Raw genomic sequence first — 14,727 nt, forward strand, 5'->3', positions numbered from 1 at the left:
GGTAATCAACAAATAACAAAAAGTATCTGTACCCACCCATGGAAGGGATATGATAAGGCCCCCAAACGTCAGTATGCACAATATCAAAAGAATTATCACTCCTTTTATTACTCAATAAATAAGGCTTTCTACAATGCTTAGCAAACTCACAACTTTCACACTATAGCTGAGACAACTCAATAGACTCAAATAAAGTAGGAAACAGACTCTGTAAAGATCGAAAAGACAAATGACCTAATCGGTTATGCCAAAGCATAACCGGACTCACACTCTGAGAAACAAAAGACAACTTCTCTACTGACTCTCCCTGACGGAACCGCTCCCCGAGCAGATAGATCCCTTTCGTCTCACGGCCAGTCCCAATCACCTTCTGCGTCTCCAAGTCTTGAAAAACAAATCGGTCAGGGAAGAAGGTTACTGAGCAGTTCATATGCTTGGTAATACTACTGACTAAAAGAAGGTTAGTATCAAGCTTAGGAACATGCAAAACAGATGATAGGAACCAGGGAGCCATCAACAATAGATACCTTATCCCTACCAGAAGACAAATGGTAAGTAGTAAACAATGAAGGCAAGATAGTCATGTGATCAGATGCACCTGAGTCTATTACCCAACAAGGTTCAGTAGTTCCTGGAGCTGAGGCATGATAAGCTGAAGGTCGAGTACCTGAATGGGCGAAGGCAGATGTGACAGGGGCTAATGGAGGCTGCGGTGGCTGAGCTGAATTTCCAACCTCCTTTTCTAGCTGTATTAGGGCAGCCCAAACTGCAGCTAAGGTCTCCAAAGATGTTCCTTTTGTGCCAGATGAGGATGCTGAATCAGTGTTCATGGCTACATGAGCAGTGCCCTTCTTGTTTCTTAACTTCGTAGGAAGCAAGTGGGGATGCAGTTTCCAACACGTCTCTTTTGTATGTTTGGGTTTCTTACAATGTTCACATACTACATCCTTCTTGTCTTCCTTCCTCCTGTCCTTCTCTGAATCACCCCCTGATTTTGGTGTAGCCGCTACAAAGGTTGATGTGGGTTGCATCATAACCTTCCTTCTGGTCTCTTCACTGTGTACAAATGAGTAAGCCTGAGAGAGAGTCACACTGTCTCTAGTCAAAATCTGCTGCCTCACAATATCATATTCTGAGTTCAGTCCCGCCAGGAACTCAAACACTCTGTTTGTCTCGATGTGCTTTCTATGGGTCTGAGCATCTTTGGCACTCTCCCACTCAAGAGTCTCTAAGTGATCAATCTCGTGCCACAGGGACTTCAAGGTAGAGAAGTAGACCGACACCAGTTTCTCTCCTTGTTTAAGGGTGTTCACTTCACTTTTCAATTCATATGCTCTGGCAACATTAAGGGGTTGGGAGTAAGTTTCTTTCATAACATCCCATATCTCCTTAGCTGTCTTTGCCCACAAATAATTCCGGCTAATATGAGGCTGCATAGAATTACACAGCCATGTCATAACCAAGTAGTTTTCTTGCTTCCACTTGGTATATGTCGGGTCTCCCTTGGAAGGTTCTTTCATATCTCCCAGGAGGTACCCTAATTTACCTCTTCCACCAATAGCCATCATGGCTGATTGGGCCCATTCCAAATAGTTTGATCCATCAAACTTTACGGTCGTAATCTGACCACCCATCTCAGAAATACCACCATAACTGATGTTCCCAAGACTGCCTCCTGCCTGAATTTTAGACTCCATTTCTGTCAAGTCTCAAAATAGCACTTGAATCACCAATCACAATCAAAACAGTATTGGCCTGATCTGTATTCTCAGTGTATGTGCACAAAACCAAAATAATTCTGATCTGAAACCAACTAGCCAACACAGCAGTAGTTGTCCGTAGATCTCTAACTCCCTTAGAACTCTGAGAACAGCTTTAAAAAAAACTGATACGCTAGGGAAAGTTAGGGTTTTAATCAGTCCTGAAAGGAAGCAATTCAGTCGCACAATCCAAACTATATAGATGAGCTTGTAGTAGGGTTTTAATCAGTCCTGAAAGGAAGCAATTCAGTCGCACAGTCCAAACTGTATAGATGAGCTTGCAGTAGGGTTAATAAGAAACCCTAGAATCTGATCGGACCTACCAATAAACTTATGAGTAGCTCTAGGTAGATCACAGGGTTTAGTCAAACACTAGGGCTTGCCGCAGATCACTTTCAAACCCTAGAGTAGAGAGAAACACAGTTCGGCCAGGGTTTGCTGTAAAACCCTAGTGAATCGAAGAGAGAAAGAACTAGAATGGTTCGGCCTTCCCCTCCAGATAGGTCCAACCTATCTTTTCTGATAGAACTTCTCTTAAAAAGTAAACAACTTACAAGGAAAAATTAGTTCGCTGCTTTCTAGGGTTACCTGAACCCTAGTCTTCTCTGATCCTTCCTGACCACCAACACTCTGCAACCCTAGCAAGTTTCCAACAGCTGCTAGCACCTCTGGCGATCTCCAAGAATCAGTCTGCGAACTCCTCCTTTTCAGCTTTCAGTCCTAGGGAATTCTCATGTGGTCGGCTGGTATTAGACTCACATGAAAAACCCTAACTTGACTCTGATACCATTTAGGTTTTCAAGACTGCTATTCAGTCTTGACCACTAAGAGATTTCAGGTTCGATGAGAGGAGAAAGTGAAGAAGAAGTAGAAGAAAGAGTGGTGAAAGAGCAGTAGAACACAGATTTTGAGGAGAAGAACAAAATGTCAATATTCTGCCGCCGCCACTTTAAGCTAATATATATAGGTTATGCTAGTTACATGAAAGGACATATCTGCCCTTGGTGTTTACATCATAACTGCTAACAAATAACAAACAATATAAAACTGAAACTAGAAATAACAGAATAGCAAAATAACCACAGCTGTGACTAAATACATTCTACCCTACGGACAGAGTGGGACCACAGCTGTGGGGCCCACATCAATGTTCTCTACATTTTGAATCTCATCTTTCTAGCTGTCACTCTTAGATAGTAAAGCCACCTGCTCCTGCTTAGGAGAAATCATAGCGGTCCTCCTAGTTTCCTCTTAAGCGAACACTTCCTCCAGGCTTGGAAGTTCCTTACAACCCAAAATCTGAACCTTATTGACTCATAAACAAAATTCTGACCAGATAAGAAGGGAAACACCCATTTTTGAGAGAGCAATTTTGTGTATGCAAAACCATCTTCTTCATTCTTCCAATCTATAGATTTATAGTGATCCAGCTGCTTCCACATTGAAGGGCAGAATAATAGGCAGCAAGGAATTTCTCTCATTGTTTCAATGTGGCTGACAACACTTGGAGTTGGTAGATCCGAGCAAAGTGACGTTGTTCTGAAGTGCTGGCTGGATAGAAGAAGCAAGCCAAAACATGATAAGATAGTTTTCTTGCTCCCACTTCTCATACGCATCCCCTTCACTTGTAGGCTTCTTAGTCTTTCCAGTGTGGTACCCTAGCTTCCCCTACGCGTCCCCTTCATACTCCTGGACCATTCCAAATAATTCAAGTCATCAAGAAGAATAATAGATACAGGAAAGCCAACACCATCCATCCCACTGCCAGAGCTTACCAGTCCTCCAGGAGAGTTTGAAGTAATGGAACTCTCTTTGGACATGGCTGAAACACAACAGATGGCGAGTCCAAACCCAATAGAAAAAAAACAGAAAGCCTTTTTCTGGTTTTCTCGAGACACAGTCTCATGACTACAATAGTCCAAGATAACAGCAGGAAAAAGAACAAAAAGAAGAATGTGAAAACCAAAAACAGCACTTACTTGAGAGACTGCTACACTCATACCAGATACACACTGTCCCCGAGAACCATTACTGCACATACAGCCTGGGTGGTAGCCAAACAGCACTTCGGTTTTCACTTGGCCAACAAGAAACATGAAGTTGGTCACTTGAAAAGCTTCCTTCTAACAAAAATCACCTTCCGGTCAACACCCAGTGCCTTTCTTGGGCATACCAGCCACCAACCAATCTTCAAACACAGTCCAGACCAAAAAACAGAGCAAGAAAAGCTCCTTACATACCTTCTGTAATCCTCTTACATGCTTCAGCTACAAGAGGATCATCAACCCAGAAACAGAGAAATGACTTTGTCCTAGGACCAAGAAAGAAGAAGGAAATACTTGGATGTGCTGACAGATCAAAGGGGCTGTCTGTGTCCACTTCATTGATTCGAACTGATGAGTGAAGATGATGCGCAGAGATAAGAGGAACTTGATTATTCTATGACAGATTATTGTTCTGACACCATGTAGTCATGGAATAATCAAGAAAAGAAAAATAATTACAGAGTGGTCCCTTGAAAGAAGGAAAAGTACAGAAAACCCCAGCGCCAGAAACATATAAAAACCACACCTGACAACAAATACTATTCAGACCAGTTATCAAAAAATAAAATAAAATAAAGTGTCCGCAGTTTTTAGGGAATTGGTTTTCTAGGTGGTTTTATAGATCAGTATTTCCACACACCCCTTACCTATGTGAATTAATTTGGACATGTTGTCAATCAGAAAGCTTAGCTCCCTGGACCTCTTAGACTAGCTGCATGTTCAGTGCCCCTCCCAATTTCATCCCTATACTGCATTATGTGTTGGGCTATTTCCTGGTAATGTGAGGAACTGAAACAGGAATATTCTTGATTAAATGAATGTCTATAAAAGAGAGTTTTCTTTTTCTTTTCTGAACGACAAAAGCCATTACCCAATGTTCATCCCTGTTATCCAGGGACTTGGGATTGGTGAACTAGATATCGACCTACTAACCTTGAAGTCCTTGCCAGCCAAAGCCTAGCCTATTATAGATGAATGAATGTCCTTACATTTCTTATGTTAAGAAGAAGATTACTCCTTAAAGATTTTACTGTTCCTTTCCTTCTAGATGCCTCCTAATTGGAAAAGGTGATGTTCTCCATAAAATTGCACACTTTGATTGTAAAGGCATCATTATTCAAGATCGTAGAAATTGGATCCTCAAACCCGCTCTAATGATAAAATTGAAAAATCCCCAAAACTTTAGATACTCTGCATGAAAGGAATTGATGATTGTAATCTTGTGATCTACAATACATTTTGACTCAACATTCTCTATGTTTTATGATATTGTTACAATTTTCATAACATTGAGTCTGATATTTATTTTGTGCATTTGCCAAAGCTTCTGTTTACGACTTATGCATTTTTGTCTTTCCTGTGAATTCAAATTAGTTGCTTGGGTTCTTTGAACATAACTTACTATTTTTGGGCAGGATTTTCGTAGCTATGAGCGGCAGATTGTTAGGCACATAAAGCAAATAACTGGGGAAAAAGATGTTGTTAGGTGAAGTGACTATCCAGTGGATTCTGACTTGCTAACTTTGTCATCTAGTTTGTATTACTTATTCTTTTTTGATTAGTTGCCACCCTAGATGGAATCCATGTGATCAATATATATTCAACTTTCAGACGTTAAGAAAAAAGGAATTTGATAGAAATGTAGACAGCTTGCATGTCTATCCACAAGGATAGGACATTCCTCATGCAAGTTTCTGTTTTTAAGGTAACTAATGCTCTATGTAGGGCCCATGGTTATAAATCTTACCCATTTTCACTGCTAGATATGATGATTATGTTTCTTTCTTTCTTTATTTTTTTAATTGAAAACTACTGCCATGGCCAATTTGTTCAAATCATCCTTCTGCAATGACTCACATTTTGCAACTGTGATGTGTTGAGGAATGAATAATGCAGTTACTGCATACATTGTTTTTCGTTCTATCAATAACAAGATCAAAATTAAAATACAAAAGTAGATAACGATGAATGAATATTGAATAGTAATTAAAGAGGTAAGTTGACCTCCAAAATGGGAGCACAGAGCTACAGATTCCAAAAGAAAAATATCAAGTAGAGCAAGTAAACCCTCCAAATATCTTCATAGACTACTGATCACCTAGGAGGTATGCCCCCAATGTAACTCTAATTTGAAACTTTTGCATGCACTGCCATTTGGACTGAAAGCTAAATTACTGTAGCCGAAGTAGCAGAAAAGAGAAGAAGAAGAAGAGATGTTGGAAAGTCGAACTGTACAGCTCAATCGACAGTACTATTATTTATATTATGATGTAGGACAATGATACAGGAAGTTACTAGAATGCCCCTGATTAGTGATGGGACACCCAGACAACTTAAAACATTAAACAGGATTAGCCCCATTAACAAAGGCCCAGTACAGGACAACTTAAACTTAAGTATAGGCTAATAAGAACTCTTATCAGCCGAATACTCATACATACAAAGACTTCAGTCCAACACTCCCCCTCAAGCTAAGCATGGATATCAATCATGTTTAGCTTGCCAAGCATGTCCCTAAACTTTGCTGCTACCAGCCCTTTAGTTAGTACATCTGCAATTTGCATCTCAGATGGAGTATAAGGCACACAGAGTTCACCCGAGACAATTCTTTCTCTAACAAAGTGCCGGTCAATCTCAATATGTTTTGTCCTGTCATGCTGCACGGGATTGTTGGCAATGTTGATGGCAGCTTTATTGTCTCAATACAGCCTGAGAGGACCTTCAGCCTTAATGCCAAGTTCATTAAGAAGAGTTATGAGCCATAAGAGTTCAGCAGCCCCGTGGGCCATAGCTCGATACTCTGCTTCTGCACTTGATCTAGCCACTACATTCTGCTTCTTACTGCGCCATGTGACCAGGTTTCCTCCCACAAATGTACAGTAACCCGAGGTTGACTTTCTGTCTCCAACAGACCCAGCCCAATCTGCATCAGTGTAGGCTTCAATTTCAATTCTATTGTTTTTCTTGAAGAGAATTCCCTTCCCTGGGCAAGTCTTCAAGTACCTGAGAATCCTTTCAACTGCTTTCATATGAGGGATCTTTGGAGAGTGCATAAATTGACTGACAACATGCACAACATAAGCAATATCTGGCCGAGTGAGGGATAAGTATATCAGCTTCCCTACCAATTTTTGGTATCTCTCTCTATCACAGTAGTCCTCCCCTACTGATTCCTGTAGGCCATGATTCTGTTCCATTGGAGTATCTGCTGGCCTGCACCCCATCATGCCTGTTTCCTCTAGGAGGTCAAGAACATACTTCCGCTGACATATGTAGATTCCCTCTCTTGACCTGGCAACTTCAATCCCAAGAAAATATCTCAAGTGACCCAAGTCTTTGATCTCAAATTCAGAAGCTAGAAACTCCTTCAGTCTTTTTATCTCTTCCAAGTCATTCCCGGTAATTACCATATCATCCACATAAACAATGAGTGCAGTAAGTTTGCTATCCTGTCTCCTTATGAACAAGGTATGGTCTGCACCACTCTGAGTGTACCCCTCTTTCTTCATGGCCCCACAAAGCCTCTCAAACCATGCACGGGGAGATTGTTTCAACCCATATAATGCTTTCCTCAGTTTGCACACCTTTCTACTAAAGTCATAGCCTGGTGGAGGTTCCATAAATACCTCTTCATGAAGGTCACCATTTAAGAAGACATTCTTCACATCCAACTAATGAAGTTCCCATGAAAAATTTGCTGCTAGTGACAATAGAACCCGAATTGTGTTGAGCTTTGCTACTGGGGCAAAGGTTTCTTTGTAGTCAATCCCTTATTTCTGAGTAAACCCCTTTGCCACAAGTCTGGCCTTGTACCTTTCAATGGACCCGTCCTCCCTGTGCTTTACAGTAAACACCCACTTGCACCCAACAGTGGTATTCCCCGCTGGCAGATCCACTAATTCCCAAGTTCTTGCTTTCATTAGGGCTTTCATCTCTTCATTCATAGCTTCTTTCCACCTTGGATCAGACACAACCTCTGAGTACCTAGAAGGAACACGCATAGAGGAAAGAGCAGACACAAAGGAGTGATAGGCAGGAGATAAATGTGAGTAAGAAACAAAATCAGCAATGGGGTGTCGGGTGGTGCAAGAGCGGATAGGCTTACGGAGAGCAATAGGAAGATCCAAATCAGAAGTATGAGAGTTGGAATTACCTTGGATTGTAGAGACAGAGTGATCCGAGTCCAACCGGTTGCTGTCATGAGGTTGAGGGCCCATTTTTCTTCTGTTGTATGTAAGTATCTCTTTTTGTTGTCTACTGGAGCCTTTAGGAGCATCTGCAGCATCAGGAGAGGTAACCGGCACAGTGGGAGCCTCACTGGGTTGACCCGAAATGTCACAACAAGGAGTAGGAGGAGAGGATGGAAGACCCGAGGCAGATAGGGGAACAAAAAAGGAGGGAGAATGAGAATCCTCTTCCATTCCACTAGTCTCCCCCTGAAGAGGATTCTGAGAAGACTGAAAATAGGGTTGAGACTCAAAGAATACCACATCTCTGGTGACATACTTTCTCTTGGAGACAGGGTCATAACACTTGTAACCCTTTTGTGTAGAAGAGTACCCCAAGAATATTCCCTTTGTAGCCTTAGGATCCAGCTTGGTCTTCTTTGGATCCTTCACATGTATGAAACATATGTAGCCAAAGACCCGAGGAGGAAGGGGAAAGTCTGGAAGAGTGGGACACAAAACAGAGAAAGGGGTTTTCATACCCAACACCTTAGATGACATCCGGTTTATCAGATATGATGCAGAAAGTACAGCTTGAGACCAGTATTGCTTGGGGACTTTGTGCTGGAATAGTAAGGCTCGAGCTGTCTCCAATAGATGTCTATTCTTGCGCTCAGCAACCCCATTCTGCTGAGGAGTATAAGCACAGGATGACTGATGTAGTATGCCAGCATCTTCCATGAATATGTTCAAGGATTTTTCAAAGTATTCAGCAGCATTGTCTGACCTGAATTGCTTAATCTTCTTATTAAACTGTGTTTCAATCATCTTGCAAAATGCCATGGTTATCCGTGGTACTTCATCCCATCCTTTTAACAAGTAGATCCATGTACAACGAGAGTAGTGGTCAATAAAACTGATAAAGTACCGGAAGCCATCAAAGGAAACAATGGGTGAAGGGCCCCAAACATCAGAATGAACCAAATCAAAAGGAGCACAAATTTCATTGCTGGAAATTGGATACACAATTCTACATTGTTTTGACATTTGACATACTTCACAGGTTAGAGTCTAACTTGGAATGCCCTTAAACAATTCAGGAAACAACATTTCTAATGAGGAGAAAGACACATGACCTAGCCTAGCATGCCAAAGATGCAGCTTAGCTATTGACTCCACACTTTCCGGATTACTAGCAACAGATGCTTGTTGGGCTGAGCCGATGTCTGCATCAAGGTAGTAGAGGCCTCCATACTCATGACCGCACCCAATCGTTCTCCTTGTCACTCTGTCCTGGAAGACACTATGAGTAGGAAAAAAGGTTATACTATAGTTCAAATTTTTGGTAAGTTTTGAAACAGACAAAAGATTTGAGGTAAGACTGGGAACATGTAAAACTGATTTAAGAGAGAGGTCCTTGCTTAGGTCAACAATTCCCTTTCCAGAGATAGTGGAGAAAGACCCGTCAGCAACTCTCATCTTATCCTGACCAGACAACAAATGATATGAAGAGAATAGGGAAGACATATGTGTCATATGGTCAGTAGCACCGGAATCAATAACACAGGAAGTAGAGTCAATAGAGCCAGTGGCACTGAAGGCAGAGGCTGTACCTGATCTAGCAAGAGATGTAGAAGCAAAAGAATTATTTCTTAGACGGGCTAATGCCCTTCTAAGGACCTCAACCTCACTAGCAGTGAAGCCCAATGTACCAGTTCCAGAGGAATCAGCAACCTGTCCCATAGGAGAAGAAGACACTGTTGGTGTATTTTGTGAGTTGTCATCATTGTTGCTGGTGACAAAATTCCCACTTGCCGCAGGCCTGTTATCTCTAGAAGAAACATCTCTGGGTATTGAAGACATCTTGACTGCAGCCACTGTGTAGGTGACACTGATTAAGACTAGCCGAAGCAGTTCTGAAGGTTCTGAACCAGTTCTGGAGCAGATCTGATTAGCTGAAATGATCACAGCAGGTTCTGGCAGCACTCGACACAGTTTCAGACTTGCCAAGACTGTCACAGTTCTAAAACAGTTCAGTTACAACAGCAAGCAAGGAGTTCTGGGCTGGTAACCGACCTGAAGCTAAGGGTTCTCAACTATTGTGCTATGCAGACTCCACTTGAACTTTGAGTACTGCAACTGTAAAGAGAGTGCCCTTCCTTGCGGCCAATACTAGGACTGCTGACATCAGTCCTCAACTAGGGTTCACAGTGCTGAACAATCTGGAGCTGGCAGCTCCCTAGGTAATCTCACAGCAGTGGTGAGGGGTTTCGGACTGATAACCACCCTGAACTTGGAGCTGTTTGCCACATTGCTATGCTGGTAGAAGTGTTCACAGTGCTGGTAGAACACTAGATAGACTTCATTTGGGCTGAACCAAAAGCTGCAACAGTTCGGGTACAGTAGCGAGTGAACAGTTCGAGGCTGCAACAGTAGCAAGTGAACAGTGGCTCTGTAGAAGAAGCTAAGTCTCTGCGAGTCTTGCTGGAGCACCAAAGCTGCAACTGTAGAAGTAGCTAAGCCCCTTTCGGCTAGTGCTAGGACTGCTGAAATCAGTCCTCAACTAGGTCTGTCCTACACAGACCTCTCTTAGTAGCCAAATAGCTACTATTTGCTGGAAATAACCTAGTAGGACATCTACTTCTGGGTCTTACTTCCCTTGAGTCCTACAACCAAGAGAAACCCTAGGTTCGGACTTGCTTTACTCTCTTACACCCCTAGGTCTTCACTGCAGCAACCCAGACAAGGAAGAGAGAAGATGAAAAGACAGCAAGAGAAGAGAGTGTGTGCCGGCTGAAACCAGGAAGAAGCTAATGCTCTGATACCATGAAAGCTAAATTACTGTAGCCGAAGTAGCAGAAAAGAGAAGAAGAAGAAGAGATGCTGGAATGTCGAACTGTACAGCTCAGTCGACAGTACTATTATTTATATTATGTAGTACAATGATACAGGAAGTTACTAGAATGCCCCTGATTAGTGATGGGACACCCAGACAACTTAAAACATTAAACAGGATTAGGCCCATTAACAAAGGCCCAGTACAGGACAACTTAAACTTAAGTATAGGCTACTAAGAACTCTTATCAGCCGAATACTCATACATACAAAGACTTCAATCCAACATGGACCACTTGCAGAAAAGAGTTGGTGTATGCATCTGACTTTTTTGGTTCTAGATGTGCAAAATTTTGTACCTTTGATCCATCCCACTTGTAATAAAAAATATATTTAGAATGCTTTGGTATGGTATTACATAATGCATATGGCCTTTCCAAGTTATCCTTGACTCTATCAATTTCAGAATGCTTTTGTGAGCTATTGAATCAATTTAGTTTCTTGCCTCTTTCTGATGTGGGTTTTGGATGTTATTGCAAATGGTGATTATTGCAGCTCGTCTCTTGTATAAGTATTAGTTGGTTGTGAATAACACATATCATGGAGGTCAGATATTTCATAAATTGAAATTTTAGACGACTTTCTTTTGGTCAGTTGGATGGTTCATTGAATGTCTGGATGCTTTTATCTATTTTCAGCTGCCTTTTAGTTTCTAGTGGTTATCCGTGATCACTGGATACAGACCTAAGCTTTGACATTATTTGCATAAAGTGGTTTGTCTCGGACTTGAACCCACATTTTCATATTTTTCAGCCCAAGGTTTTACAACTGCACCACGTAATGGCCCCTTTGTACTGTGAAGTTGTGATAAAAAATAAATAAATAAAAGGTTGTCCTCCAATTAAAAAGTTAAGTAGATCATTATTAACAATATCACAAGTTGTCTATGTTTTAATACATGAAAGTCTAAGAAATATTTCCTGTTCGCATTTTCTTTAAACTAATGTTTCTAATAAATCACATTATGAAGTAAGTTGTCCATTTTGTATGTGCTGATAACTAGGTCATATATTGTTTAGGTCTTTCATTTGTTTTCAGTCTTTAATGTTTACATATTGGCATAGGTTGGAATATCTGTACCTTTGATATATTCCAGTCCAGTGCGGGCTACATACTGACATATACATTTAAATATCTTGTCCTTTGAAGAGCAAAAGCAAAGGAGCTGATGAAAATTTTCAATGATCCAAATTGTCCTCAGTCAATCAGTGTTGCCATGTTTGCCAAGAAGGTATTATTTTTTTGTCTTGTCAGGAAACATGATTTTCCCTTTTATGTATGTGGAAGATGTAGTACATGGTGATATACTGTAGTAGGGTCACTGTGGTAATTGTACTGATTCTTATATTGAATGAAAGGAGTAGGCAGTTGACTAACCTCTTCCCATCTTACTTTTAATTAAGCTCTCTTCTTTCTTCTCTTCCTTTCTATATTTCCACTCATATTAAACATCTTTCATATCTAAACTTAAGTCTTGCTTGGCATTGGGGCACTTTCATCATTGCTACAACTTCTTACTGTTGCCATCATAGTGCCTTGATGACATAGCATTGTATGAGTGTGAACCCGTGAACAGAAATGACTCCAGGTCCTGATAAAAGAAGTTTTTTCGGTGGGCAGACATTTTTTGATGTTTTTTTAAATGATAGAACAAAAGACATAGAGGGTGGACATGTTGGGTATGTGTGCCTGATATCACACAGTCGAGATGATAGTATTAAAGCTCTTGGGCCTCCCTTTCAATCTCTAGGTGGTAAGAGTGTTCGAGAGTATCGTGAATGCAATCGGAGGGTCTCTGGTTGATGTTGATATTCAGGATCTTCGTGCTGCAAGAATTAGAATCTTGGATGGACTTTGGCACAGGGTTTGGATTGCGAAAGAAACTGAATCATCGCTTTGGTGGAGCAACAAGGAGCCTGAGGAAGTGGGGTGAGCTCGAGAATAGGGGAGTGGAACCGACACGGAACGTTGGAAGTCTGCGAATGAGTCTCGTCTGCTCCAAAACAGTTATGGGGAAGATGGAGAGGTGGTGCTGCGAGTAGATGGGTGGGGCGGGTTTTATTCATCGGGTTGTCGATTCGGGTTAGTTGGCCCAAAAAGAGAAAATCTAAGATCAATTAATGTAATCAAAGAGCCTCCTTTGCATGCGACCCCTAAGAAGTCGAGTTTAATGGACGATAATTTTGGTCCATTTTCTTCCCCTTCGAAGATTGACAATGTCTCTCGTCTAAGCCGCAGCAGATCAGAAAAGAGATTCTCTCAGGGCTAGCAGGTCAAGGGAGGAAGAATTACAAGGAAGGATAAACCCATGGTTTTGAGGGCAAAAAAGGTAAGAACTTCTAAACATAATGATTTAAGACTTTTTGGTGGCCATGGCAAGAGGAAGGAGTCTTGGGAGTGGGTGGTTGTGAAGTTCATGAGTTTGGAAGATATGAATCTGTCTAATGGTCAGAAGGTTGAAGCATGTTTGGAGAAGATATTTCCCCAAGCTTTACCATGGGATACTGAAGGAGGTGGTTCACAAGAAAGAGCTGCGGTCGAGGACTTAACTATTCACGACAAGAAAGATGTTGGCATGATATGAGATGGGGTTGAACCCGGTGACGGAAGAAAATTTTGGTAAGGAAGAAAATTTTAGAGGGGATATGTGTTTAATCGCCTCAGAGAATAAGACCATCTCCTTTGATTTCAGTAGGAGGGTTCTGAACCAGGACGTGGTTAGTGAGTCAAGGGACGCCATTACTATGGAGTCTAAAGAGACAGGTTCGACAACTTCAGTCTTTGTAGGAAAGTTGGGGGTGGACTTAGGAAGGAGAAGAAGTGAAGGCGTGGCGAAGCTGTCTAATTCCGAGAATCCCATTGTAGGGGAGCCGAGAAGATTAAGAGGATCCAATAATGGGCAGCTTGTTCATGTTACTAAGGTATTTCATTGCCTCAAGGAAGGATTGGTCAGGGACGGTCCTTGTTGTAGATTCAAGAGAATCTATAAGAGGAAAGGAACTAAATCAAAATCAAAATCTAGAGTTTCAAATTGTTTGAAAGAGAGAGGAAATGCAAACTGTTTAGAGGCTGAATCAGACAGGATGGCTCAAAGCAGAATTTCAAATTTCCAAACTGACAAAGCATCGGCAGGGGAGAAGGAAGATATGAATATAATAAAGTCATCTAGAAGGAATTTGGAGGAGGAGAAAGATGATGGGAATTGCTGATTTAGGGGGGAAGATTGCGAGAAATGGAACACCAAAAAATTCTTTGGAATCGAAGTCCAGGATAAGTTTAGAGAGGAAAGAAGTGAAGGGGGGGGGGGGGGGAGGGGGATAGAAGGGAATAAAGATGAAGAAGCCCTCAAGGCAATTAGTTCTGAGAAAGGAAAAGTGGGCATTGATTAACTAATTGACAGACAGATATCAGTGGGAAATCTCTTGGTCTTTTCTTCCTAGGGGGAGAAGCATTGGTGAGAAAGGCAATTGAACAGCGTAATAAGACTAGCATAAGAACTCCTAGTTCGGCTCTGATACCAAGTAGTCGATCTAGACTACAATCAGTCTTGAATTTAAAAGAAAAAAGGATGAAAAATTGAAGAGAAGAAGAAGAGAAGAAATACACGAAGAGAGTTTCAGAAAAAGAGAGGGAAGGTAATGATTTCTGCCGACTCACTCTTAGTATTTATATAACTGTAAAAGGGCTGAATTGCCCTTATTGCTTACATGGCAAATACACGAAGAGAATTTTGGAAAAAGAGAGGGAAGGTAATGATTTCTGCCGACCCACTCTTAGTATTTATATAACTGTAAAAGGGCTGAATTGCCCTTATTGCTTACATGGCAAATATAATAAGAAATAACTAATAATAAAGCTGAA

The 14,727-nt window shown here is 41.3% G+C and overlaps 1 protein-coding gene across 5 annotated transcripts in view; it reads left to right on the top strand.

The window, feature by feature from the left end:
• Positions 1-14,727, top strand: part of GLE1 (nucleoporin GLE1-like protein) — a 98,025-nt gene that overhangs the window by 60,785 nt on the left and 22,513 nt on the right. For all 5 annotated transcript variants that reach the window (XM_088904529.1, XM_088904528.1, XM_088904530.1 and 2 more), the window contains 2 exons: positions 5,221-5,291; positions 12,016-12,097. In XM_088904529.1, the coding sequence (XP_088760655.1) occupies positions 5,221-5,291; positions 12,016-12,097 (153 nt within the window). The remainder of the gene's footprint in view (positions 1-5,220; positions 5,292-12,015; positions 12,098-14,727) is intronic.

This window comes from Nelumbo nucifera, chromosome 4 (assembly GCF_055504915.1).
Source record: "Nelumbo nucifera cultivar China Antique chromosome 4, China Antique-T2T, whole genome shotgun sequence".
NCBI classification, from domain to species: Eukaryota; Viridiplantae; Streptophyta; class Magnoliopsida; order Proteales; family Nelumbonaceae; genus Nelumbo; species Nelumbo nucifera.